The sequence below is a fragment of the Phocoena sinus genome, chromosome 15, assembly GCF_008692025.1.
Source record: "Phocoena sinus isolate mPhoSin1 chromosome 15, mPhoSin1.pri, whole genome shotgun sequence".
Taxonomy (NCBI): Eukaryota; Metazoa; Chordata; class Mammalia; order Artiodactyla; family Phocoenidae; genus Phocoena; species Phocoena sinus.
The window spans coordinates 52,066,893-52,092,929 of NC_045777.1; the positions used below are offsets into that span (position 1 = coordinate 52,066,893).

The 26,037-nt window shown below is 59.0% G+C and overlaps 5 protein-coding genes and 1 long non-coding RNA gene across 8 annotated transcripts; 5 read left to right on the plus strand and 1 right to left on the minus strand.

Moving 5' to 3' along the window:
- The first annotated feature begins 1,474 nt into the window (after positions 1-1,474).
- Positions 1,475-6,134, plus strand: LOC116740628 (DNA-binding protein Rfx5-like). Its single transcript, XM_032606389.1, has 11 exons — positions 1,475-1,494; positions 1,614-1,646; positions 2,958-2,987; positions 3,495-3,570; positions 3,654-4,316; positions 4,416-4,448; positions 5,377-5,430; positions 5,565-5,597; positions 5,681-5,716; positions 5,810-5,842; positions 5,947-6,134. Exons 6-11 carry the CDS (start codon positions 4,430-4,432, stop codon positions 6,072-6,074), a joined length of 303 nt encoding a protein of 100 aa, XP_032462280.1. The 5' UTR covers positions 1,475-1,494; positions 1,614-1,646; positions 2,958-2,987; positions 3,495-3,570; positions 3,654-4,316; positions 4,416-4,429; the 3' UTR covers positions 6,075-6,134.
- Positions 6,135-7,807: 1,673 nt separating this feature from the next.
- On the plus strand, positions 7,808-8,381 carry LOC116739658. Its single transcript, XR_004345665.1, has 3 exons — positions 7,808-7,883; positions 8,036-8,149; positions 8,337-8,381. It is a non-coding gene; the product is annotated as an uncharacterized LOC116739658 (long non-coding RNA).
- A 3,358-nt stretch (positions 8,382-11,739) lies between these two features.
- On the plus strand, positions 11,740-14,520 carry LOC116740461 (vegetative cell wall protein gp1-like). Its single transcript, XM_032606110.1, has 3 exons — positions 11,740-11,799; positions 11,984-13,412; positions 13,532-14,520. Exons 1-2 carry the CDS (start codon positions 11,740-11,742, stop codon positions 12,728-12,730), a joined length of 807 nt encoding a protein of 268 aa, XP_032462001.1. The 3' UTR covers positions 12,731-13,412; positions 13,532-14,520.
- A 4,280-nt stretch (positions 14,521-18,800) lies between these two features.
- CLDN9 (claudin 9) lies at positions 18,801-19,679 on the plus strand. The gene has a single exon (XM_032605963.1). It carries the CDS (start codon positions 18,801-18,803, stop codon positions 19,452-19,454), a length of 654 nt encoding a protein of 217 aa, XP_032461854.1. The 3' UTR covers positions 19,455-19,679.
- Positions 19,680-20,163: 484 nt separating this feature from the next.
- On the minus strand, positions 20,164-23,822 carry CLDN6 (claudin 6). Of its 2 annotated transcripts, none has more exons than XM_032604011.1 (3): positions 23,649-23,822; positions 23,213-23,542; positions 20,164-21,483 (listed from the first exon to the last, which is right to left on the minus strand). In XM_032604011.1, exon 3 carries the CDS (start codon positions 21,449-21,451, stop codon positions 20,786-20,788), a length of 666 nt encoding a protein of 221 aa, XP_032459902.1. In that variant the 5' UTR covers positions 21,452-21,483; positions 23,213-23,542; positions 23,649-23,822; the 3' UTR covers positions 20,164-20,785. The 2 variants fall into 2 exon arrangements, with proteins under 2 accessions (XP_032459902.1, XP_032459903.1); XM_032604012.1 differs by having other exon boundaries at positions 23,726-23,807.
- Positions 23,823-23,918: 96 nt separating this feature from the next.
- On the plus strand, positions 23,919-25,983 carry TNFRSF12A (TNF receptor superfamily member 12A). Of its 2 annotated transcripts, none has more exons than XM_032604017.1 (4): positions 23,919-24,076; positions 24,822-24,926; positions 25,150-25,284; positions 25,370-25,983. In XM_032604017.1, the coding sequence occupies exons 1-4, from the start codon at positions 23,983-23,985 to the stop codon at positions 25,423-25,425; spliced, it is 390 nt and encodes a 129-aa protein (XP_032459908.1). In that variant the 5' UTR covers positions 23,919-23,982; the 3' UTR covers positions 25,426-25,983. The 2 variants fall into 2 exon arrangements, with proteins under 2 accessions (XP_032459908.1, XP_032459909.1); XM_032604018.1 differs by having other exon boundaries at positions 23,944-24,076; positions 24,847-24,926.
- Positions 25,984-26,037: the final 54 nt, after the last annotated feature.

Sequence of the window (26,037 nt, forward strand, 5' to 3'; positions counted from 1 at the left end):
CCGGGAAAAAGATGGGTTTGGATATGAGGGGTGGGGAGGATACCACTGGGTCTTCCCCCAGGCTCCCTCAGGGCACAACTGGTGACTCACTGGAGGCAAAGGGAAGGACCAAAACTGTTCCAGTTGTCTGGTTTGGGGAATGGAGACCAAGGGCACCCCTGCTCCACCCCTACCTCAGCTGGGACCACAAATGCCCCCCACCTTAGCCCTCAGCTCATGGAACCCCAGGAAGAGGCTGGTTCCCTGGGGTGCCCTCATCTACTGCATCTCTCTCCCCAGGATTTTGAAGGGGGGTGAAACCCCAGAAGCCAGGTGAGACCTGCTCCATGACCGCCCCTCTGCCCACCTCTCCATCTACCTGCCCTTTGAAGCCCCAGCCCCTCCCCCCATCCTTCCCTCTGGCTCTGTCTCCCCAGGATATGGAAATGGGCTGGGAGCTGGTGACTTCCCAGGGCTGGGAGCCCAGGCAGGTGAGGGCACCTGGGGCACCACCCTGTGGTCCAGGGAGGGGGAAGGCGTGAACAGAGCTGGAATCAGGGAACCCGGAGAGAGTTGCGTTCTGGGGGGAGGGCAGGGGCTCAGCCTGGGAGGGGGCATGAAACCTCCGAAGCCAGGTGAGCCCTGCCCTGCCCATCTTGGCACTCTCCCCACCCATTTCTATCCTGGCCCTTTCTGCCTGCCCCAACCAGCCAGCCCACAGCCAACAGTACCACCTCTGTGTCCGCAGGATTTGGGAGCAGAAATGGATTCAGCATTGGTGCTTTTCCAGCCAGGGGGCTGCAGGGAGGGGCAGGCAAGCGGGGTTCAGGGTCCTGGCCCACATTCTTAGGGGAGGGGCTGGTAGGGGTCAGTGTCAATCTCTCTGTCACTCCCCAGGGCTGGGAGGGGGCATAAGACCTCAGAAACCAGGTGCGGGGGAGCCCTCTCACCCTGTCCCCAGCCCTGCCACTCTGCCACCCTCCCAGGGACTGCTCCCTTCATTAGCCGCTGCTGCCACTCCTCTGGCTTGAGCTGTGGTCTTGGGGAGGCTCTTCCAGACTTCCAGGCCCCTCTCTGGGCATGCTCCAGGGGAATAACTTTTGGGGGGCACAAAGGTTGTGGGGTGAGGACACCACAGGAGGTGTGGGCCCACCCAGCACTGGCTGGGCTCCAGCCTCCACCCTCCTTCTCTCCACAGGCCCCACGGCTCAGAACGGCCAGGGACCAGGTAGGGGAGGGGTGGGGGGAGCTGGATGCACGTGCTTGGGTTCGGGATTCACAGGAGCTCTAGGCTCCCTCACCGAGTCTCCGTCTCTTTCTCAGGAATTGGAGGGAGCGTGAAACCTCAAAAGCCTGGTGAGCCCCACCCTGTCCCTATGTCCCTGTCCTCTGCCCCCCATCGTCCCTCCACCCCCACCCCTGCTCCTCTTACTCACTCCTGCTCTGTCTCCCCAGGACTCAGCAGCAGGAATGGGCTAGGAGCTGGGGCCTTCCCAGGAGTTGGAGCCCAGCCAGGTGAGGGCACCTGGGGTCCTAGAAAGGAGGGAGGGAGAGGGCAGAAACTTGATTTCTTGGGGGAGAATAAGGGCTGGGAGGGGTCCACATTGCATGTGGCTCAGTTCTTCTTTCCCCAGGCTTAGGAGGGGGCATGAAACCTCAGAAATCAGGTGAGACAGAGACCCTGCCCTTCCGTCCCACCATCTTAATTCTGTCCCTGTCCATCCCTGTCCTTGTTCCCATCCCAAGTCCTCCCCCAATCCACTGCTCACATATGGCTTTTCCTCTCCAGGACAGGGCATGGGCCGTGGCCTGGGGGCCCAGCCAGGTGAGGGTGGCTAGGGCCCAGGCTGCTGGGGGAGGGAGAGATCACTGCTGGCCACCACTCTGGGCTCCTAACAGGGGGCCTCTTAGAGGCTCACTCATTCCACCAACTTTCCCAAGTGCCTGCCTGAGCCCGATCTTGGCTGCACACTGCAGACAGAACCGGTCAACCCTGACCTGGCTGCAGACCCGCTGGGCCCAGTGCCCAAGCCGGGACCCCCAGGTGCTGTTGCAGGCTGTGATCAGGACTGGGGGGCAATCCACCAGAGGTGGAAAGCCAGAGGACACAGCCCGAGGCTGGAGGCCTGGGGGGACTTGAACCTGGCAGTGGGACACACCTTTGTGGTTTTAAGCAGGGAGCAAAAGACCTTGTCTACCTGGAGTAGGCAGGGGTTGGAGAACTTGGGGAGGAGTCTGCTGGCGTTTCTGGGCGGGGGGTGGGCTTGGGTCCTGGCATCCAGAGTGGGAGCAGGGAGGAGCGAGGATGTTAAGACCCCAGGAATCTTCTGGGCCAGAGGGATGGAGGAAGGCTGGATCTGGGATCCCATCTCTCAACCGCCTCAGTCTCCCCAGCCCTTTTCCTATCACAGGTCCCCCCAGTGAGCTCCCCACCCCTCTTGTGAACCTAGCTAGGTTGAATGGAGGGATGTTGAAGGGGAGGGCAGGGGTCTGGGTAGGCGGGGAGGCTGGGGCTCACTCTCACTTCAGTGCCATCCAGATTTCCTGTCGCACTCCCCCCCCCCATAGGTCTCATAGCTCTAAATGGCTTTGGACCAGGTAGAGAGGGGACCAGGGCTGAGTTGGGGGGGGCGGAGACCCAAAGGTGGGGGTTTATGGAAAGGAAAACCCCAGAAGCTAGGTGAGCCATGCTCTGCTCTGTTGGGCTCTGTCTGTCATCTCTGCATCTGTGCTCCTGATCTCTCAGGAGTCCTGAGACTCCTGATCTCGCCTGAGTCCCTGATCTCTCCTCAGGCCTCTTGCTCTGTCTCCCCAGGGTTTGGGACCGGGAATGGAGCCCAGCCGGGTGCAACCCCAGAGCTCTAGGGGTGCAGGGCTCACCGAGGGGGTGGCTGATGCAGGGGTGGAGGTGCTGTCCCTAGCTCTGAGGGGACGGGGATCCGGGTGGACTCACTGGACAGTCTCCTTCTCTTCCCCAGGCTTCGGAGGACTGAAATCTCAGAAGCCAGGTGAGACCCGCCCTCCCATCTGGCATCACACAACAAATACTCCTTCAACAAACATCCCCAGGGCAGCCCAGCCAGGTGGGGTGGCAGGCCTTCCCGAGCCTGGGCAGCAGGAGGAGGCAGGCAGGAAAGAAGCGTGAATGTAACAGGGGCACATTCTGGGGAGGTGGAGGCAGAGGCGGGGGCCTGCTGGCCATGCCCCACTGAAAATCTTGAGCTGGGGCATCTGAGAGAGAGAGGACCAGAGAGGGTACAGGCTCTGGAAATGGCTGGGGGCCAAGGAGGCGGGAGCTCATGCCCAGAGCAGAGCATGTGGTTGGTAAGGGGACGTCAAGGTGTCCACCTTCCTGGCTGGTTGGTGTGGGTGGTGGTGGTGACACCAACCAGACGGGACTCAGGCAGCTGGGATGGCGTTCAGGCTCCACAGGGAGGCTGGACCCCAGGAGGAGGCCGAGGGCCCAGCTGGGGGTGGGGTGGTGGGGGAGAGCTAAAGGACCTTTCTTTGTGCAGGGCCCTCAGAGAGGCTGTACCCAGAGCCCCTGTCTCCTGCCCCCAGGCCCTGCAGCTCAAAATGGCTATGTAGCAGGTAGGGGTGGGCCTGCCTAGAGATGCTAGGGAGGTCCAGGGATGGGGCCAGGAGCCCTAACCTGCCCCCTGTCTCTCCACCAGGCTTCGGAGCTAGTGTGAGACCCCAGAAGCCAAGTGAGCCTTGTCCGGGCATGTCTCTCCACCTCCCTGCAAACCCTAATCTCCCCTCCCCCTATTCACACACCCGTCTCCATCTGTCCCCCCAGGATTTGGGAATAGCTACAGGCTGGGAGCCCAGCCAGGTGAGACTGGTGGGCTCTGGGGTGTGGTCCACATCTAGGCATTCTCTCCCATCTCCCAGGCCTTCAAGAGGCAGGACTGGTGAAGGATTAAGAGGGAGTCGGGGAGAGCCTCCAGGGTTCTGGCTTGGCTCTGTACGGGGGATCACAAATCCTTGCCTCTAACTTAGCTAGGGTCCCCAACCCCCTGCTCATCCCTCCATCCCTCACAGGCCCCCCAGCTCAGAACTGAGGGGTTGGGAGAAGCTGGAGGCTGGGCGAGGAGGAGAGAGGAGGGGGCGAGGTGGTCCACACTCAGACTCTGTTCTGAGGGTCCTCTCCTGGGCTCCTTGGAGAGGGCAGAGTTAGTAATGGAATGCAGCAGAGGAGGCTCCAAGTTTTCTGGTCCCTAAACTGGGAGGAAAGGGAAGCCCAGTTTCTGGCCTCCTGTGTTCCTCAACCTCTCCCCACCCCCCCACCTCCTGCCCATGCCCACAGGGTCTGCGGTTCCCATGCTACGGACCAGGTACAGGAGTGGGTGCTGGGGCAGATGCCAGGGTTCTGGAGGAGAGGCTCAGAGGGGGGTCATGGGTCCCTTACCTGCTCCCATCTCTATCTTCTCCAGGCATTGCTGAGGCCATGAAGCCTCAGAAGCCAGGTAAACCCTCCCTTTCTCTCTTACCACCCGGTGATATTGTGATTTATAAGAAGAAATATGTATGTTTAATCTTCCTCACATTCCTGGCACTGTGCTCCTGAAAGCGTTGGAATTTCCTGGAGAGAGAAGAGAGAGAGAGAAGGAGGAAGGGAGGGAGAGGGATATCTCTTTTGTTATGTTAATGAGGTGACTTTTGAAAGCCCCTAGGTCTTCTGAGGGTGGGGGCTGGTTGCCAGGAGAAGCAACCACGTGATTGGAAGGTTAGAACTTTCAGTCCCACTCCATGACCTCCAAGGAGGGGAGAGGGGCTGGAGGTCAGTCACCACTGGTCAATGATTTAATCAATCATGCCTATGTAATGAAGCCTCCATAAAACCCCAAAAGGACAGGATTTGGAGAGCTTCTGGGCTGGTGAACACCTGGAAGTGCTGGGAGGGTGGCTTTTTGTGCCTTCCCACGTGCCTTGTCCCTTGCATCTCTTTTAACTGGCTGTTCCTGAGTTATATCCTTTTATAATAAATCGATTATCTAATAAGTAAAATGTTTCCCTGAGTTCTGTGAGCCGCTCTAGCAAATTAATCAAACCCAAGGAGGAGGGGGTGGTGGGAATCTCTGATCTACAACCAGTTGGTCAGAAGCACAGGTGACAACTTAGACTGGAAATTGGTGCTTGAAATGTGGGGTGGGGGTGGGGGGAGAAGTCTGAGCCTTTGACCTGTGGGATCTGATGCTGTCTCCAGGTAGACAGTGTCGGACTTGAATTAAATTGTAGGACACCCAGATGGTGTCTGAGAATTGCTTGGTGGTGTTGGAAAAACCCCAGAATTGGACTTGGTGTCAGAATTGGACCCCCCACTTCTCTTACCCCCAGAAACTGTCTACTCCCCCCACTTTATTCTTCCTCATAAACCCCACTCTGTCTCCCCAGTTTATAGGAATGGGCTGGGAGTTGGAGCCTTCCCAGGTGAAGGGCCCCAGCCAGGTGAGGGGGGCAGGGTCAGGCCCTGCAGTTCTGGGAGGTGGGGAAGAGGGGGCACAGGGCGCACTGGGCAAAGAGGAAGAGAAGGGGCAGGGTGGGGTCCACCTGTCACTCAGCCTCTGTCTGTCTCTCCCCAGGCCTGGGAGGGGGCTTGAGCCCTCCGAAGCCAGGTGAGTCCATCCCTGCCTCCCTTCTGCCCCTTCTGAAGTCTCCCCCACCCAGCCCCTGCCCTCATGCCCACACTTCCTCCCAGGATACATGTCATGGAATGGGCTGCAGCTCCCTCCAGGTGAGCTCAGTGGTGGCCTCAGTAGGGGAGACAGAGGGCTCCTTTCTGGGGAAAGGCTGGTTGGGTCTGAGGCAACCTCTGTCTCTCCTGCAGGTCTGGGAGGGGGTTTGAAACCTCAGAAGCCAGGTGAGCCAGAGCCCTCCCCATCCCTGTCCCGCACCTCCTCCTGCTGTCCTTCCAGAACCCCACTGCCCAATACTGTCCCTCACATCCCTGCTTTTCCTCTCCAGGATATGGCAATGGCAATGGGCTGGGGGCCCAGCCAGGTGAAGGGGCAGGGAACAGAGGGAAGTGGGGGGATATTGCTGGGAGGTGGAGGGCAAGGTGGGCAATAGCAGGAACCACATCAGGTGGCTGAGTCACCTTGTCCCCAGAGCAGATTATGGCCCGTGGGAGCTGGGCTTTTTCTGGCCTGGCCACTCTCTCCCCTGGAAGGTGTGTCTGCCCTAGAAGCCACCACAGGCGGGTGGCTTGGCCATGTGGAGGGCAGCCTGGGGGCGGCACTGGCCTGGGCTCACTGCCCCCTCCCTTCCTCCCCATCTAGGTCCCTGCAGTGGTGGGGTCCCTCCGTGGCTTCTTGCCAGGCCTCCCACTCCAGGGATCCCTTCAGATAAAGCAGGTGGCTGGGGCCTGAAATCCCAGCCCCCTCCCCCAGTGCAGAACGGCAAGTTCCCAGGTCAGAGCAGATAAGGGACCTGAGGGGCCCTGGTGGGTACCTGGTCCCAGGAGGGGCTGGGCCTGGCTGGGCCACTCAGAATCCCCCAGGCCTGATCTCCAGCAAGTCAGTGAGGAAAAGCCTGAACTCTGGCCCTGAGACCCCACATGACCCCCAATATGACAGCTCCCCCAGCCCCTTCCCCCATGGCAGTCTGCGACATTCCACACCTGCCCCACCCTGGGCTCACTCCTGTCCCCTGGCTTTCCTTCTAGTACCTACTCCAGCCATCCAGTGGGGGCTGAAACCTCAGGAAGCAGGTGTGCATCTGCCTTCCCTGCCCCACCCCATGCAGATCAAATCATTCCTCCATCTCCCTTGTTCCCTGGGTCATCTCAGGTGTTCAGGCACCTTAAGGCCAGGAAGTCCCTCTCTGAGTCTATCCTTGGTATCTCTTGCTGCTTTCATAGCTCATTTCTTCTGGTTCCATTCCCTGTGGATGAGGAGAGTCCCTTCCTCCTCAGAGTCTGGAAGGTCCATACTGGGCCCCCAAGGAGTTTGGGAAAGTCTGGGTCCTCCCTGCTCATCTCCATTCCCCTCACAGGGTACCAGCCTCCAAATGGCTACAGACCAGGAGCAGAACTGGGTGAGGAGGCCCTTCGCCTGAGTTCTCCCTCCTCTCCCCTCCAACAGCGCAGGAAGCAGGGAGGCGAAACCGGCTATCTCTGACCCCTGTTTCCTCTCCCCCAGGCTTTGGTGGTGGCCTCAAGCCCCAGAAAGTCGGTGAGCCCCCGGGTCCCCATCTTGGGCATGAGCTATGTCTCCCTCACAGTGAGTGCTCCTTGTCTGTCTGTCAGTCTCTGTCCTTATCCACCCATCGATTATGTACTATGCACTGGACCACAGTGGTGGCCAGAGCCAGGGGGATCCTGTCTCAGGTGAGGGCAGAGTGACAGACTCAGCAGGCAGAAAGGGAAGTGCCCAGAGGGAGGGAGGGACAGCTTCCAGAAGGTGGGCTCCACTGGGTTAGCTGGATGATGGTGGGGGATTGTGGGAGGTCCTCTCTAGGCTGCCTCTGAGTCAGTCTGTCTGTCTGTCCCTCCCTGTCCATGAGCAGGTCACCCTGGCACCCTCCAATGCTGCCCCCGCCCCATTCCAACCAGCCCCTCTCCCACCGCTGTCCTACAGGTTTTGGTTACAGGAATGGTGGTCTGGGAGCCGGGGTCTTCCCTGAGGCCCGCGCACAGCCAGGTGCCTGGGGCTGCTGGGTAGGGTGGGGTGGGGGTTTCTGGGCTCAGGGGCTGCTCCTGCCTCTGACCTTCCCTTTCTTCCTCCAGGGTTCCCTGGGACTGATGGCTTTTGGAATGATGAGTTGGACCCAGGGGACACCATGCAGGGGGTGGGGGAAGGGATGTCCAGGGGCGGGGCAGGAGTCAGCCGGGTCTCTTGCAGGGTATGAGAAGGCAGCAGTTGTGTGCCCCAATGTGGCTGCCCCAGCCCCTGGAGGAAATGGTAAGAAACGTTGGGGGAGCAGAGGGAACCCTAGCAAGGGTGGCGGGGACCAGGCCGAGTGGGTGAGGGACTCTGAGACCCTGGAAGGACTGGGGCATCCTGAATGTACAACTCCAGTGGGCAGGGGTCCCAAGCCGGCTCTCCTCCTTCAGGTCAGGCCGGGGCCCCGAGGGGCTCTCCCTGGCCCTCCCTCCAGCCCTGGGGGGCCAACTTGAGGCCTAGATATGGGGCCAGAGGTGCATATCCAGAGGTCAGGAGCCAGCCAGGTAATGGGGTGTGTGGGAACGGGTCATCAGGGGTCGGGTGGCTGTGGAGAACTGGGCTCTGGGCCCTGGGCCTAGCCGTACAGCCCACCTTATAGCCCTGCAGAGATGGAGGGAGGGCATTCCTGGTGGAGGGAGTAGCAGGGGGACAGGAGGGACTCAGTGTTCTCACCTCTGCCCCTCCCCCCAGGGCCCTATGGGCAGCTGAGGCCAGAGCTGGGCCCTGAGCCCTTAGGTGAGTGGGGGTCCTTTACCCCAGGGCCTGGGGTAAAGCTGGGGTGGGCAGGAGGACTGCGAAGTCCTCTGGTGACTGGGGTGCCCTGGCTTGTCTGTGTGCCTTAGGGGGCCCTGAGGTGAAGCGAGGCAGCAATGGCCTGATGGGAAATGGCTATGGAGGTGAGAGGGAATGCAGGGCCCCTGCCCCCACTCCCATGCCACCATCGTTGCCCCTCCAGGCTGCACTGGGGGACACCCCCAGCCCTCGGGGGGGACATATAGCCAGCTCTCAGGCTACCTGTGTGTGTCTGCTGGGTGACTGGCCTCAGAGCCCAGGGGAGGGAGAGGACTTATGTCCCCCAGGAGGTAAGGAGGGAGACAGGGCTCACCACGGCCCTGCTCTGCCTCTTCCCAGGCTGCTGCCCTCTTGGGAAATGCTGAGCTCCAGAGCAGATTTACTGCCCACTCTGAGCTCCTCTGTATCAGAGCCTGGTCTGCCTGGCGAGGCCGGCCAGACCCTTGGGCTTGGCCTCTGGCCTGGGGTCTCCTGTGGGCTGGAACTATCAATAAAGGCAATGTGCTTCCCTGTTTGCCTCTGTGGGCTGTGTGCAGGGGATCACTGGCTGGGTTGGGGGCCAGCTCGGGGCCCCTTATTCATTCCTACAACATCAACACAGCTGTGTGCCAGGGGCTGTGCTCCAGATGGGAGAGATGTGAGAACTCAGGCCTGCCCTTGGGGAGGGGGACATCACGTGGTCACAATCTGGCGATGGAGCCATGTCCAAGTTAGGGGACTTGTGCGTCATTTGTGTTTTAATTTATAATTAACTTATTAAAATGATCCAACTAAAAATCTCATTTTCCTTAAGCCATTATACTTGCTTCCAGACCTCATTTTATTGATTGACCTTATAATTTGGATGTAAAACTCACTTCACATTCTTTGATTAGTACTCAATTAGATTATAAATTTGACAGATCAGCTTCTCCCTAAATATTTAGCATGCTTTACAAGCCTGATTAATTCAATTCCCTTAGACACTTCAAATAATTACATACATAATCTACTTGATCTCTTAACAGGGTGAGGGGGTGGCGTACGTGTGTACAAATCCAACCAGCAACTTCTTCCTAAGCACTTAAGGGGCTTTTGGAAATGAGCCCCTCTTGGAAATGAATAAATCAGACATTTAATATCTCAGATTACTGAACACTTTCAAACATTTTAAAAAGCCAGTTACTAATCCAATGTCAGTAATCAGTGCTACTGGATTGCTTCATTTTCTCATCCCGTGATTATAAGTTTAATCACCCCGAAATGTGGAAGCAAATTACTCTCCTAGGATGGGTCCAGAATGGAGGTTGCACAATTGGGGATTGATCTGCTGTTCTGAACTTTGACCAAGGGCTTGGCTAGTCCTGGAACCAGTCTCTTTGAGACTCTGTTCTGAGCTGTGCCTTCCCAAGCCTACACCTTTTGCAATCTGGTGAAGTTTTGTCTTAACTGAAGAATTCCAGCTGAATAGAGTTGATGGGATTTGGCACCCTATGAGGAACTCAGCTTGTCTTTCTGTGGCCTGATTTAGGATAACAAGTGTAGACCAAAATCTGACTGCAGTATGCACAAGGTTTTGGGTTGAACAACCTTGAGGAGGCTGTGTAAACATTACTGGAATTCCAGACTGATTTCTCTTAGCCTACCTCATTTAATTTGCTCTATTTGAGAATCATTATAGACTTTTGCTTTTTCACAGAAGTATTGATTCTTTAAAAATATAATCTTGGGCTTCCCTGGTGGCGCAGTGGTTGAGAGTCCGCCTGCCAATGCAGAGGACATGGGTTCAAGCCCTGTTCTGAAAGATCCCACATGCCGCAAGCAGCTAGACTCATGTGCCACAGCTGTTGAGCCTGTGCTCTGGAGCCCGTGAGCCACAACTGCTGAGCCCACATGCTGCAACTGCTGAAGCCCACGCGCCTGGAGCCCATGTTCCACAGCAAAAGAGGCCACAGCGGTGGGAGGCCCGCGCACCACAACGAAGAGTGGCCCCTGCTCTCCACAGCTGGAGAGGGCCCGTGGACAGCAATGAAGACCCAACACAGCCAAAAATAAATTAAATAAGTAAATTTATTAAAAATAAATAAATCCTGGATGTCATTTTTTAAAAAAAAAAAAATCATCTTGTGTTTCTCTGACCTGAGGTGTGGAATAACCCACATCGTCTCTTTACTGGAGAACAGAATTAAGAGGAGCATTTGGGCACAGGGGCCACAGAGAAGACGGTCTCAGTGAGGACAGTGGATGATATCCTTTCTAACCCACTGAGAAATGTTCTAATATTTTTTTAAATTAATTTAGTTTATTTTTGGCCACACTGGGTATTCATTGTTGCATCCGGGCTTTCTCTAGTTGCAGCAAATGGGGGCTACTCTTTGTTGCGGTGCTCAGCGTCTCATTGCGGTGGCTTCTCTTGTTGCGGAGCAAGGGCTCTAGGCGCGCCAGCTTCAGTAATTGTGGGTAGTTGTGGCTTGCGTGCTCTAGAGAGCAGGCTCAGTAGTTGTGGTGCTCGGGCTTAGTTGCTCCGCGACATGTGGGATCTTCCTGGACCAGGGCTCTAACCCGTGTCCCCTATATGCACAGGCGGATTCTTAACCACTGTGCCACAAGGGAAGGCCTCTAATATTGTTTGTTTGTTTTTTAAATAAATTTATTTATTTATTTTTGGCTGCATTGGGTCTTTGTTGCTGTGCGTGGGCTTTCTCTAGTTGTGGCAAGCAGGGGCTACTCTTCGTTCCGGTGCACAGGCTTCTCATTGTGGTGGCTTCTCTTGTTGTGGAGCACAGGCTCTAGGTGCACGGGCTTCAGTAGTTGTGGTACACGGGCTCAGTAGTTGTGGCTCGCGGGCTCTAGAGAGCAGGCTCAGTAGCTGTGGCGCAGGGGCTTATTTGCTCCGTGGCATGTGGGATCTTCCCGCACCAGGGCTCGAACCCGTGTCTCCTGCATTAGCCAGGCGGATTCTTAACCACTGTGCTACCAGGGAAGCCCTCTAATATGTTTTAATAAATATTTCTATATTCCAATTTTAAATAGATTGACCATTTCTCATTTTTTCCTGATTGTCACCCATCTGTGTTGTTTACAACCGTTCTTAACAACGTTAACACAAATGCTGCATGTCAAACTTTGCTTTTGAATTGATATCGTTTCATCTTTTCTGTAAGATCATTCATTGGGAATTTGCGTAGATCTTGACCTACACCAGGAGCATCGTTCCAGAATCCCTAAGGGCAAACCCCCCCAAAAAAAGAGATCCATACACTCTCCACATTGGCTGTCGTAGGGAGGGCGGGTGGGGCTGTAGAGGGGGCTGCGTGGCTAAATGGACCCTCAGGCCAGTTGGGGGCGCCCACTGCACACGCAGCGCCTGGCCTCAGGGATGGTGAGGGGTGGAGCCTGCGGCAACTCGGAATACTGTGATTGGCTGGAACTGAGGGAGGGGCGGGAAGAAGACGTTGACAGAGAGTGCTCCTGCCTCTGATTGGCTGCCAGTGACAGCTCGTGCCAGCCGGCGGGAGAAACGCACAGGTCGCCAGCGCATTGGCCTTTGATTGGGTGGAGCGCAGTGGCGCACGGCTCCGATTGGCTGGGTCTCTCGCAGGGCGGCGCGTGGCCACCTGCTGGAGAAACAAGGCCTCCGCGGGCTATGCGCGCTCGGCCCTGGCGCGGCGTTGGTGGCCAAGCTGGCGTCCCGGCTTCCTCGCTCCCGCTCGCATCCGCGGCTGGCCCGCGCCCGCGCCCACTCGCGGTTAGGCCGGGCCCGCGCATCTCTATCCCTGACCCCACCGCCTGCTCCGTCCCTGCCGCACCCGCCGCTGCCCGGACTGCCGCCCGGCCTGAGCCCCGCGCCGCCGCCGCCGCCTCCCTCGGCGCTCGCGCTGGCCGAGCTGCCGCCGCTGCCCGCGCTCCCGCTGCGGCCCAAGCCGGTGGCGCCCTGGGGCCCCGGCGCCCACATGGCGCTGCCCGACCTGCCGCCCGAAGCCTGGTCTTCCGCGCCGCCCGCCGCCGCGCTCGCCCTGCAGGACCTGCCGCGCCTCCCCGCGCCCGCGCCACCGCCCTCGCATCTGCCGTTACCGCCTCTGCCCGAGACCGCGGTCGCCGCCACGCCAGGGCCCGTGGGCGCGCGCGGCCGCCCGCCACTCCACGCCGAGCCGCCCCCGCAGCCGCTGCCGCCGCTACCCACGCGGCCCTCGCCTTTCAACCTGCAGGCGCCGCCTGCGCCGCTAGACCCCTGGCCGCTCGACCCCTGGCCGCTGCCCGCCTTTCCCCCGCCGCTGCCACTGCCGCCCCCGCCTCCGCACTTTTTCCTGTAGCCGCCGTGCTGAAGGCCCGGCCCTCCCCGCCCCGGAGGGGCTGCGGGCGGGTGAGTTGGCAGCCCTGCCTGGATTCAGAGGCTATGCCCCTCGCCGCCTTCCCCGCCGGCAGGTTCAGGGGCGTGGGTCGGAGCCCGGCTTGGGGAAGAAGGAGGGCGTGTCGGGAGCAGCCCAGCTTTGGGGGAGGAAGGAGCAAGTCTGAAAATAAGCTCGTTTGAAAATTGGGGCCATTTCTTCCATTTTTTCCTACTATCCTACAGGAAGCCTTTTGCCTGGTCATTTGAGAATGTAACTAATTCCTTGTAGTGATAAACTGGCTGGTGATCTGGGCAGGTGGGGCTGGGAGCCCACGGCACGCGGCTTGAGGAAATGAAAACAAAATTTAAAAATACTTTTACTAGAGTACGCAAAATGTCTCATTTTCCCTTGTGCAGTAAAGGGTTTGGATGCCATCGCTAAGATCTTTCTCTGCTGAAGTTTGTATGGCTTCTTGGAAACTCAGAACCTGCCTTCCAAGTCTTAAGAAGTCAAACTTTCAGCTGAAATAGATCCTGGGGTCCCTTGGGCCTGGGCGCACGGGGAGAACATTGGTGTTGATGGACAGTCGATACTGGGCCTTGGAACAAGAGTGTCACATGCAAGGGCTCTGAAGTCATCCCCAAGGGACAGGAAAGCTCCCAGGGTGAGTCATGAGAGGAAGCCCCTGTTCTCTCCCCATCGTTACTACCTCCCTTCACCACCCCCCACCCGCCTTCCTCCCCAGCGTGTACAACACAGAATAAAGTTCCCTTTGTTACTCAGGTGGCTTGGGCTCAAGTAACCAGGCAGACGTCCTATCTCAGTGGGCTCTTCTACAGCAGCTCAGGAGTGGTATCAGGAAGCCAAATTGACCTTGGGAGACCTCTGAGAGCCTGGGACCTGCCAGCAAGAAAGGCAGTGTATGAGTTTCCTGAGACTGCTGTAGCAAATCACCACAAACTGGGTGGCTTAAAACAGAAATTTAGTCTCTCTTGGTTCTAGAAGCCACAAGTCCAAAATCAAGGTGTCCCAGGGCCATACTCCCTCCCAAGGCTCTAGGGGAGGATCCTTCCTTGACTCTTGCAGCTTCTGGTGGCTCCAGGTGTTCTTGGTTTGTGGCTGCATCACTCCAATCTTTGCCTCCATCTTCATATGACCTTCTCCCTTGTAGCTGTGTCTCACATCTCCCTCTTGTTTTTCTCTTATGACACCTGTCATTGGATATAGGGCCCACCCTAAGTCCAGAATGCTCTCATCTTGAGATCCTTAAGTACACCTGCAAAAACCCTTTTTTCAAATACGGCCACGCTGACATGTTCCAGGGCTTGGGACTGGACATAGTGTTGGGGGCCACCATCCAATCCATACAGGCAGTGTGCTCTCCCTTGTGGGGCTGGCCCACCTGCCACGCTGTCTTTCAGCTTCCCTAAAGCCTGTGTTAGGCCCTACCCCTTGCTGAACCTGAGCCTTGAGTGCCCTTGGAGTACTCACGCAGGATCCAAAGGCACTAGTGCCTTGATAAAGCTCTCACTGGCACAGGAAAAAAAGTAGACTGACTTTCCCCTTTGCTGAATTGCGGCCGAGTTCGCATTCCTGCCAGCTTGCTGCTTCCTCTATGCTCTTTATGTCCTGTAGCCCTTCCCACTCTGAGCTGAGAATCAGACAGTAAACAGGAAGGACAAGACTGAATGTGGGCTCCTAAAGAAGACAGCACTCTCAGAGCTTCAGATGGCTAACTGCTGCTGGTTGTAAGCTGACAATTACGACTGATAATAAAGTTGTTACCCAGTCAATGGAGTCGGCCCCAGTTTACAAGTGAAACTGTCGTTGTGCTCTTGATGAAATACTCCCGTCCCAAGTTAATACCTACAATAATACCTAAGGTGTGCAGGGCACTTGCGGCCCAGCCAGTGCCTTTGGCAACCCTGGAGGTAAGCAGGGCAGGCTTCTCCCTCTGGTTTATAGCCAGGAGACACCCGAGATTAGGCAGACGTGACTTGCCCAGCAAGGTCCCGGGGTGGGGTTGACACCACGTCTGACCCCAGAGTTCACTGATCTGCGTGCTGCGAGTGGAGAGCACTCTTTGCTTTCTGAGACGGGGACATGGACACGGTGAAAGTGAACCCGGGTGGAGGGTGGCTTCCCGTGTAATCAGATACAGATGTTGTTCTGTGCAGAGACTTCCCCATGACGCAGGGAGCCTCGAGGAGTGGGAGGAGGAGGGGATGGCTGGCTCTGGAGGAAAGGACAGGATGCAGGGAGGATGGCTTGAGGGAAGCTCAACATGGTGCGGGGTGGCCCGGCTGGGCTGCGGGCTGCATTGCCTTCGGGGAAAGAGGCACCAGGAGGCCCAGCTCAGGAAGCTCAGCCAGCGTTGCTGGGCAAGGAGCCGGAGGCTTTGAAGTCAGTCTGGGGTTGCATCAGGCTTGTCCTGTTTCCCACGTGTTCTCTTGGCCAAGTTCCTTAGCTCTCTGAGCTTGCTCCCTTGTCTGTAAAATGGGGGCGTGAGTCCCTGAGAATTATTATGGGATGTCAGTGTTTCCTCTTTTCCTTTTGGTTCAGGAGCCAGGGGCTTTCTACCTGCAACTTCGGGGCCTCAGGTGCCTCCCCAGGGAAACGGGCGATGCAGCCTTTGGGGTTGTTGTGCAGCCCCCATAGCTACCTCCATACCCTTCCTGGCACCATGGTGGCCACAGTCAGTTCCCCTCTTTTGTCCTGTTCCCCTGTAAGGGGAGCGAGTTGGACAATAGGATTGGAGTTAACCCCCTCCCACTTCACCTTCATCTAAGCTGAGCTGCAGTCTCTTCTGCCCACCTGAGCCTCCCACCCCTCCTCCCTCCCAGAGAGAACAAAGGTTAGTTTCGGTTCTGTCACTCCCTGAAGGGGTGAGGAGGACAAGCCCCCCTCCACTTCCTTGGTTTCCTCCCTCAGTGGTACAGCGGGGAAGGTTCTCCTCCCCCACCTCTTTCCCAGGAGGTGGCGGATGAGGTGGGGCTTCCTGCGGACTCGGTAAAGTGTCATTGAGATGGTAACTACACAGTGGGGGTCCCGGCCTCTCCTGTCCTTAGCCTTCCAGCCCGAGTCCCAGGCCCAGCCTAGGCCCCAACTTTAACCCTTTGGTTCCCAGATCCAGCTGAATCCAGGTTGACCAGAGGACCTAAGAGAGGGCCTGGGGCCCCCCCACACACACAGTGTGCCTCTCCTAGTTCTCTGACAAATGTCCCCACATTTACTCTCCATCTAGGCTGTGGAGGAGGCGCCTTATCAAGACGGGGAAAAGGGAGACAGGTGGGAGGAAGCTGAAGCTGCCCCGTGCCCGGAGGCAGGTCTGGCTGGGATTGGTTTCTGGGGGCGGCGGCGAGAGGGGTGTCTTCATCCTCTGACCGCCCACCTCCCGTGTGGCAGTGCAGGGGTAGAGTGTAGACATGTCGGGCCGAAGAGGAAATGGGATCTAAGAAGTTCAGGGTCCTCATTGTGCCATCTCTTGGCACCACGTTTACCTGGTGTGTAGTGCCCACACCAGGCCCCATCACGACGTTGGGGGGAGGGGGTTGGAGCTGCCCGTGGAACTGGTGGGCCCTTAAAGCAAGGCCCAATTGCAGGCTGACCAACTGTCCCCATCCCCCGCGACCCCCCTACAAAGGACTCAGTGCTCAAACCAAGAATGTACTAGGCAAATCAGGATGAGTTGGTGACCTAATGCCCAAGGCAGGAGGCAGACTCTCTCCAGGCCTGGGGAAGGAAAAGGCCCTGGGCTGAGGCTGCCCAGGATGGGAGGCCTTTTGTGCGGTTCGGTGGGCCCTCCAGAGATCTGGGCTGGCTGCTGCTCCCTGACACCTGCCTGCCCAAACCTGTGTGACTGGATTCCTGGTGGCCCCAGAGGGAGCCCACTGAAGGCTTGCCTCTATTTGCCCTTCTTCAACCACCCACCTACCCCCATGAAATCTGAGGCCTGGGGGCGTGAGGGGGCACTAGATGAGCTGGACAACCTGCCCAGGGTTCCCCCTGCCCATCACAGCCAGCAGGGAGCTCTGGCCGTTTCCCAGCCAGCTAGCATCAGCACCCTCCTCCCGTCTTCAGGCCGGGGCCACCAGGCCAGCCCATACCAGTTGATCTCTGCCCCTCTCTGGGGAGGCACCCAGTGTGGAGAAAGCTCCAATCATTGGCGTCCGCCTATCAGACCCACTGGCTGACACTGGCCTCAGTTGTTCCATTTTAGGGGGAGGGGTTCTTGTGCTTTTCTGGGGCACCCACCCGCTTTGCAAATCTGATGAAGTTATAAACCTCTCTTCCAAAAAATTGCTAAAACCCATTCCCAGAAGCAATGCAGCCACTTGAAATTAGAATCCTTTATAAATGAAGCCCCACTGGGTAGGTGAGGAGGCACCTAGCACCCCTCCCCTCCCTCAGGGTCGTAGAGTGGTGCAGCGACCAGGTGTGCATTGGGGGGCCTCCCACCCCTGCCCCCACAGGCCAGGTGAGCTCCAGCTTCCTCAGGAGGAGGGCGGGTGGAGAGGCTCTCCCCCGGGGGTCCTCTCCACCACCCTGGAGAGTGGAATTTTCATCAGCCCCCAACTCCCTTTTCACACAGTAATCCTCAATTCTTAGCACCCAGGGAGGGCCTTGAAGGAGCTCATGGCCCGCCCCAAATGAGGGGCTCCTGTTTGTGTGCTTCTCAAAGAGACCTTTGACCCAAGGAGGCTAAGGACCTTGACCTTCCATGAACTGGCCCCGGGTTGGGGGCAGGGTTTGAGCCATGGTCTGTGTGACTTCCAGGCTGCCCCCACGAGGGGAGTCACAGGCTCTGAGGGGGTCTTCAGGAGGGGTGTCTTTCCTGAGGACTGTGGGGCAGGGCTCAGGGACGCCCTCCTCTGTTGGTGTCCCACTCCCCGAGGAACAGAGTTGGGTGCTGGGGCTGCACCCCCACGGACGGCTCACGCCCCTGCTACTCTCCCCCTTCCCCCTCCCCCACCTGCACAACGGGCTCTTTGTCCCTGGCCCCCAGACACCCTCAGCTCAGCCCCCAGTTTCAGCAGCAGGGGTGGGGATGGCACACCTGAGCTGATGTAGAAGTTGGGGGTGGTGGTTTTCTAGGCCATTGCCTGGGTGATGCCACCTGAGCTGAGCGCCAGGCACCTGTTGCTGGGGAACAGTGCGGGCAGGGCCCCTCCCTCGGGAGCCGCCAGCGCCACTGGGCTGAGACGGGGAGACGGATCAGATTCCAGAGAGTCCCCGGTTGGCGGGCAGCTGGACAGGGGCGGGGTGTGTGATACTGGGGAAGCTGGTGCGTTTGCATCACGGGGTGGGGGAGAGCAGAGACAGCGGCGGGCGGGGGACAGGAGGCTCCCCAAGATACCCTCCCACTTCTGTCCTGAGCCAGTTCCTTTATGGCCCCCATTCCTTCCTCCACAGCCGGTCCTCAGTCTCCCCGTTCCTTTGTCCATGGGTTCCTATGGCATGGATGTTCTTTCTTCCCCTGTTCCATCCTGGTCATGACCCACCCCCGCACTGACCCTGAGGCCCCCATCCCATCCCCAGCCCCGCCTCCTCCCATCACTCTGGCTTCCCCAGTCTCGGCCTCTCTGCTCCTCCCCTGCCTTGGCCTTAAAACCCCGCCTGCAACCGGGAGCCAGCATAGTCCCCAGGTGGCACTGCCAGGTGAGCCGCTCAGCGTGAACCTGCACCAACTCTGGGGACACATCTCTCTTCAGCCTGAAGGTGGGTCGGGAGGGTCCGTGCAAGCTGGGTCAGACAGGCGGCAGTGGGACCTGACTGCAGGGTGGCAGGAGCAGCCGCTGGGCATCTGAGGGGCGACGGGCCCCTCGAAGGGACACCAGCCGCTCAGCTGAGCAGGACTTGAGGTTGATTTGTGTTTGTGGAGGTTCAGAGACACATCTGTGAGGCGCACGGAGCGAGGAGGTGCCTTGCCAGAGGCTCACAGATGTGAGGACTGTCTTGGTCAGAGGACGCTGACAACGCTCCGCAGCATCGGACCCACTCCTGCAAATCAACCAGGCCTCCTAGAGTTGGGAAGACCTAACTGAGGGGACAGATGGCTTCGACTGCTCTTGAACTCCTGGGCATGACCCTGGCTGTGCTGGGCTGGCTGGGGACCCTGGTGTCCTGTGCCCTGCCCCTGTGGAAGGTGACCGCCTTCATCGGCAACAGCATTGTGGTGGCCCAGGTGGTGTGGGAGGGGCTGTGGATGTCCTGCGTGGTGCAGAGCACTGGCCAGATGCAGTGCAAGGTGTACGACTCGCTGCTGGCGCTGCCCCAGGACCTGCAGGCTGCCCGAGCCCTCTGCGTTATCGCCCTCTTGCTGGCTCTGCTTGGCCTGCTGGTGGCCATCACGGGTGCACAGTGTACCACCTGCGTGGAGGATGAAGGCGCCAAGGCCCGCATTGTGCTCACCGGGGGGGTCATCCTCCTCCTCTCAGGCATCCTGGTGCTCATCCCTGTGTGCTGGACCGCCCACGCCATCATCCAGGACTTCTACAACCCCCTGGTGGCTGAGGCCCTCAAGCGGGAGCTGGGAGCCTCTCTCTACCTGGGCTGGGCGGCATCTGCCCTGCTTATGTTGGGCGGGGGCCTCCTCTGCTGCACATGCCCCCCGCCCCAGATCGACCGGCCCCGGGGACCGAGGTTGGGCTACTCTATCCCCTCCCGCTCGGGTGCATCTGGGCTGGACAAGAGAGACTACGTGTGAGGTGAATGTCCATGGAAGCCTGCTGCTTAGAACCTTGACCCTGTGCTGGATGCCCTGCCCTAATCCTTGCCTTCTACTGTCAATCCCTCCCCCAGGTGAAACCCACTTTCCAGATGCTGGAGCCCAGCCCGGCTGCAGGGCTAGTCTCAGCGGGCCTGACTGAGTCTAGACCCTCCTCAGTGGGGTCCCCACCTCCATCCAGGCAGGGTGCCCTTGCCTGCCCCTGCTTCCCCCAATTTTCTCTCTTCTGCTGTCTCCTTCAGGCTGGCCTTCCTCTTCCTGAGCCCTCCCCTGCCCCCAGAACCTGGGCCTCACCCAAAGGGCAGTAGCTCCTTATGCCCTCCCTGGCCTGGAGTTGGTCCCTTCTGACCTGGCCACTACCAGCATCCAGAGGCCCAGGACAGGTTATCTGGGAGCAGCCACTCTCCTCCAGGCCTGGAGGCCCTGCCCATCATCAACCCCCCTCACCCCCACCCTTGAGTAGGGAATAAACAGACCATTTGTAACCTGGCTCCTTTGATCTGTGGTTGGGCCGGGAAGACCTGATGGCCTCTCCTGGGTTTGTCTGGCCAAGGCCTGCTCCAGGTCCTGACCAGTGGGTAACCTCACTCAGGCCACGCAAGGCACGGGGCCAACACGGGAGGTGAGTGACTTGTGCCCACCTCCTCCTGCCAGGCTGGCACTCAGCAGACCCCCAGCAACACCAAAGGCAAGTAACCAAACAAAATGTGCTTTATTTAGTAAAAACTGGTGAGTGTGGGCAGGACATGGCAGAAGTGCACAGGGGCTGGGGATGGGAGGGTCAGGGGTCAGCACAGGGGGGACATGACTCAGGATGGAGGAGCCAGAGGTCAGAAGACTTGGAGGTGGGTGGGTCTTTGGTAACTTATCACCTGCTCCTCTAGAGGCTACACGTGGCTCAAAAGCCCCTGCGGGTTCCAGAGGCCTGACCAGCAAGGGAAGGCTTGTCTCTGCAGGCCTAGGGAGGCCCTACCCCCAACATCAGCAGGAACTCTCGGGGACAGGATGAAAGCACCTGGATAGCAAGCACCCTTCACATGGGGCCCAAAGCTCCAGGTTGGTCTCTAAGATGGGGGTGTCCAGGGTGGAGAAAGATCCAGAAACTCTGAAGCATCACCTCTTTGGCTCCATCATCCAAAGGTGAGGAACGCCAGTAGCAGAGCCCAGGTGGGTTATCAAATGGATTAACCACTGCCCCCCCCAATATAAAGCAAAAACAACACCAAAGCTGTCATGGATCACCATTGCCATGGCTCCAGCTCAGAGGGTTAGGCTCCACTCTCAAGGGAGCCTATGCTCCCCTTCCCGAATTAGACGTAATTCTTAGTGGGGTACTCAGAGGGACCCCGAGAGGCAGTATGCGGGGCTGAGGCCGAGTATCGGGCCATATAATGGCTGGAGCCCCGGGACCCCCCAGAGGGGCAGGTGCAGCACAGTAGCCCCCCACCCAGCAACAAAAGGCCAGAAGCTGCCCAGCCCAGGTAGAGGGAGGCTCCCAGCTCCCGCTTTTGGGCCTCAGCCACCAGGGGGTTGTAGAAGTCCTGGATGATGGTGTGGGCAGTCCAGCACACGGGGATCAGGGTCAGGACTCCTGAGATGACAAAGATGATCCCAGAGATGAGCACCAGACGGGCCTTGGAGTCCTTGTCCTCCACACAGGTGGTGCACTTGGCCCCTGCGAGGTAGACCAGCAGGCCGAGCAGGACCACTAGGAGAGTGATGACACAGAGGGCTCGGGCAGCCTGCAGGTCCTGGGGCAGCGCCAGCAGCGAGTCGTACACCTTGCACTGCATCTGGCCAGTGCTCTGCACCACGCAGGACATCCACAGCCCCTCCCACACCACCTGGGCCACCACAATGCTGTTGCCGATGAAGGCGGTCACCTTCCACAGGGGCAGGGCACAGGATACCAGGGCATTCACCCAGCCAAGCAGTGTCAGGACGATCCCCAGGATTTGCAGACCAGCAGAGGCCATGGTGAGGTTGAGGTTGAGGTTGAGGAGCTGCACTGTGGGACAGAAGCAGAGTAACGTTAAGATCAGCTGGCCCAGCCTCTGGTTCCCAGTGAATGCTAACCCCCATGCCACAAGCCATGGCCACCACACAGGACAAGAGTATGAACCCTGGGAATCAGGACACCGTGTCCTGTAACATGGACAAGGCATGCTCCCTGAGCCTCATTTTCTCATGGGCAAAACGAGCATTTAATTCTTTAGTATTTTTTTTTCCCTAGACAGGCACTAGTTTATAAGAGTGAAAAAGTAAGCAACCCAGTCCTAGTTGTTTTGAGTGCAAATGAAATATAAAGCCTATGCACATGCTTGCCCATGGCTTCAGCTACTTTGGGTACAAAGGGGCAAAAGGGATGAAACAATAGAATGCAGTTTTTTGGTGGTTTCCACAGGGTTAATGGGTGGTAGGTTTGCTCTAGCCATGAGCTTCAGGCTTAAAACTTAGTTTTAACACCAAGAATAGAGATACAAGTTTCCTCCCAGCACCCAACATAAATGTCCAAACCCTTCACCCCAACTTGGTTCTGTACCCCATACAGGCGGTTGCCAGTTTGATCTTAAGATCTTGTGTACATGGTGGCCAGTCAGCCCTGGCCTTGCCTGCCACTGCCTGGCCCAAACCAATCCCACCCAGTCAGACCCTGGATGGGGCAGCAGAGATGGAGGGAAACAAAAACAAAAACAGCCCTCCCACCCCAAAGCACTTCCTTTCCCAAGGCCACCGGCTGCCTCCCTGGTTCCTGCCCTTCTGTCCTCCCCTAGAGGGGCCACAGAGCAGACCCCCAAGGTTGGTGACATTTTTTTGTGTATTCTTGCCCCAAATGCCATTCTCTCAGGACACAACTTCCCTAAAAGAAGTTACCACCCTTGGGGTCTGTCCAGTGAAACATCTCCTCTGGGGCAGCCCTGGCCCCCACACATCCCACTTCGTGTTGGAGGTCGCCGCGGGGGATCCCTTCCGTTCAGGGTCCCGTTGTGGCTCTCCATTGCCCAAAGTTCCCGCGCACGGCTCGGACCTAAACTTAGCACCGGCCCCACCAGGGTGGCCAGAGGGCAGACTCTCCACTCAATTGCACCCGCCCATAACCCGGGCCGAACTCATGACCTGGGGGGAGATAGGACGCGGCGGGCCGTACGGCGCTAATCCCAAACCCAGTGTCAGCCCTCCAGGACTCTGGCCGGGTTAGGGCCGGGGCCACGCCAGACTAGGCACCCAGCACCTCTCCCTTACAAGCGTGTCCCTGGTCTCGACCCCTTCCCTTTCCACGCACTACAGGCTCGGCTCATCCGAGGGCGTCCCCTCCCGCTCTCGATCCCTATTTCCCTTCTGAGTCTGGCCCGAAGGAGGGTGTCCTCAGCCCCCCGGCCTGGAAGCCGCGCACCCTGGAGGGTTCTAATGGCGGCGCTAGCTGCAGGGTCCGCTCCCGCAGGTGAGGGGGAAGGGAGCCCCGCCCCAGAGGGAAGCACAGGTGGGGGAGGGGCGCCTGGGTTTCGGTGCCTTTGTCCCCGGGCTGGGGGGAGGGGCGTTTAACCCTTCCGCCAAAGGACCCCATTAGGGCTTTGGTGCAGCCCCCCGCCCAGGGGCTCCTGGCCCTGGGTGGCTGCCGCCCAATCAGTTCAGGTTCTTCACGCGCACCCCAACCCAACTCCGCCACTCCCCGTGCCCCCCTATCTTCGAGGCACCTACCCCCTCCTCCACGACACGCACACTTCCCCCAGGCTCACCTGCAAAGGAGTCCACCAAGATTCGGAGTAGCAGACGGAGTGCTGGGACTGGGGCGGAGGCGGGGGTCTTAAAGAGGCAATGACGTCACCGGACCACCGCCCAGGGGAGGGGCAGAGACCCCAGTCCCGACCGCGGCGAACGCGCGAATCCCAACCTCGTCAGTGGGGGGCGCTCGAGCCTGGAGCCGCTGCTCCCCCATCTGGCCCGGGTGCAGAGCATCAACTGGCTGAAGTCCGGCAAGCAGTGGGTCAAGGGGCAGGGTATGGAGCCGAACAGAGCTTGGGGCTCGACTCCGGAACTCACCTAACCTTCCCGAGCTTCATTTTAGTCTGAAAAATGGAGACAACAAGCCCACATTTTACTATGTAACTATGTGCTAAGGTAGAAATTAAAGGGCACAGTATTATTATTTTTGTTGTATTGTTATTATCATACCCTCGGGGCCCTTAAGAAACAGCTTTCTCTGTGCTGGGTTGTTTCGTGTCAGATCCGCCCTCTCGCCCAACACGCACCTCCTGGGCTTCCGCACCGAGAAGGCAGGGCCAGATCTGCATCCCTTTGGCGTTCTGGCCGCTCCCGCACAGAGACGGCGTTTGTTGAGCGAATAACTGAACTTAGAGGTCCGGGCGGGACCCGGCGTCTAGGGGTGGATCACGGGGTGGGCAGAGGCTAGGGATCCGCCCCGGAAGGCGGGGGCGGGGCCGCTGCTGTCTGCCCCGGTACGCGGGCGGCCAGCGCAGACTGCAGCCGCCGCCCGACGAACAACACCATGTCTCCCGGCCCGCTACGCCCGCTGCCGCGGCTCTTCGTGCTGGGGCTCGGGCTGGCGCTGCTGCGCGCCGCGGCCGGGGAGCGAGTGCCAGGTATGCCCGGCCCGGGCTGGGCGGGAGGGCGTGGGAGACGGAGGACTCCCAGGTCCGGGATCGGGGAGCCGTCATTGGGGGCCTAGAGGAGTGGGCAGAACTGGGGGGACTAGGCGGACATGGGGATCCGGGGTCAGGTGGTCTCCAGACACCGCGCTCCCTGGCCAGGAGAGGTCCCATCTCGCTCCCAGCTTCATCCGTAGTCCAGGCCTCAGTTTCCCGCCTGTCCAACTTGGGGAGCGGGGGAGGCTTCGGTCCTGAGTCTGGACTCGGAAGTGGAGAGAGAAGAAAAGTTTGAGGGAGGGATGTCCCGTCCGGTAAGGTGGCACGCCCCCAGCCTGATCAATACCGGGTCTGCCCACCCCCCCTTGACCGAAGAGTTGGGGGGGTGTTGAGTGGCACGGAGGTCCGTGCCCCCCATACCATGTGGGGTGCCCCCTTCCATCCGGTGACTTCAGTGCCCAGCTATGCGGGGGGAGGGACCGGGGTCGGGCCCGGTGCCCAGGAATGAGTCACCCGCCGGCGGCGGCGGGGGGGCTGTTATGGGGACCTGACCCACTCCCCCCAGCGTCCCGCACTACGCCCCCCTCTCCCCCGCGCTGCCGTGTCCCGGTCGGGCCGTGCGGTCACCTGTGAGGAATGTGGAGGGAGAGCGCCGGTGACTCACGTTATTCGAGCCGGCCGACCCTGACCTCAGCCCCAAAAATAGCCGCCCCCCGCCTCTGACTCGCGGCCCCCTCCCCAGGCACCACCCCCTGCTCTCGCGGCAGCTCCTGGAGCGCGGACCTAGACAAGTGCATGGACTGCGCATCGTGCCCCACGCGACCGCACAGCGACTTCTGCCTGGGCTGTGAGTGGGGGCGGGGCCAGAGGCGAGCGGACCCCAGTCTTGGGGGGGAGGGTTGCTGGGTGGAGAGGGGAGCAGATCTGTGGAATTAATTGGGAGAGGCTGGAGTGAGGAAGGGGCTCTGACTGGGGTAGAGACCAAGGTGGAGGAAATGCTTAAGGCTCCGATCTAGGGGGCGGGGCTGGTCCCTAGAGGGGCGAGGTCTGACTTGGAGTCCCGCCCCCAGGCGCTGCGGCCCCTCCAGCCTCCTTCAGGCTGCTGTGGCCCATCCTTGGGGGTGCCCTGAGCCTGGCCCTCGTTCTGGGGCTGCTTTCCGGATTCCTGGTCTGGAGACGGTGCCGCAGGAGAGAAAAGTTTACCAGTAAGTGCGCCCCTGCCCGCCCGACGGCCCCTCATCATTCCTCAGCAACTCCCCCGCTCATGATGCCCCTCTTCTTATCTTGCAGCCCCCATCGAGGAGACCGGCGGGGAGGGCTGTCCTGGCGTGGCGCTGATCCAGTGACAGTGAGCGCCCCCTGCCAGCAGGAGGCTGCGCCCACTCATCATTCATTCATTCATTCTGGAGCCAGCCCCAGCCTCCCAGACACAGCCAAAGCCAGGCTGCTCCAACCACAGGGGTGTGGAGGGATGGGGGACAGCGAATCACCTCTCTGAGGCCTGGGTCCAGGCTTCAGAAGGGCCTTCCAAGGTGTCTGACTGCCCTGACTCTGGCTCCAGAATAGAAAAGGAGACCCTGGCTGGCTCATGCCAGACAGCTGACACTAAGGAACCACAGCATTTGCACAAGGGTCCCCCCACCCACACTATGGCCTGGGGGCCAGGCTGACCTGAGAGATAGACACAACATCAGGACCCACCCACTCAGATGTACTGAAATTCCACCACGGGATCTCAGCCTGGGGCGCTAGGGACCTGTTCCTAACACTAGGGGGCTGGCCCTCTAGCACGGCTGGCCCTAAGACACTGCCCCTCCAACCCCCAAAAGGGGGGAGATATTTATTTTGGGAAGAAAATTTGGAGGGGGAGAGAATTTATTAATAAAAGAATCTTTAACTTTAAATGGTTTGGAGAGTGGCATGATCCCAGCCTGACTTCCCAGAGCTGGAGGGAGGAG

Coding starts and splice junctions, on each gene's coding strand:
- TNFRSF12A (XM_032604017.1), top strand. CDS start 23,983: ATGTCTCCCGGCCCGCTACGCCCGCTGCCGCGGCTCTTCGTGCTGGGG. Junction 24,927..25,149: donor CAGCGACTTCTGCCTGGGCT/GTGAGTGGGGGC, acceptor TCCCGCCCCCAG/GCGCTGCGGCCCCTCCAGCC. Junction 25,285..25,369: donor CAGGAGAGAAAAGTTTACCA/GTAAGTGCGCCC, acceptor CTTATCTTGCAG/CCCCCATCGAGGAGACCGGC.
- LOC116740461 (XM_032606110.1), top strand. CDS start 11,740: ATGGACCCTCAGGCCAGTTGGGGGCGCCCACTGCACACGCAGCGCCTG. Junction 11,800..11,983: donor AGCGCCTGGCCTCAGGGATG/GTGAGGGGTGGA, acceptor GGTGGAGCGCAG/TGGCGCACGGCTCCGATTGG.
- LOC116740628 (XM_032606389.1), top strand. Junction 5,431..5,564: donor AGGTGAAGGGCCCCAGCCAG/GTGAGGGGGGCA, acceptor GTCTCTCCCCAG/GCCTGGGAGGGGGCTTGAGC. Junction 5,843..5,946: donor TTTGAAACCTCAGAAGCCAG/GTGAGCCAGAGC, acceptor TTTCCTCTCCAG/GATATGGCAATGGCAATGGG.
- CLDN6 (XM_032604011.1), bottom strand. CDS start 21,451: ATGGCCTCTGCTGGTCTGCAAATCCTGGGGATCGTCCTGACACTGCTT.
- CLDN9 (XM_032605963.1), top strand. CDS start 18,801: ATGGCTTCGACTGCTCTTGAACTCCTGGGCATGACCCTGGCTGTGCTG.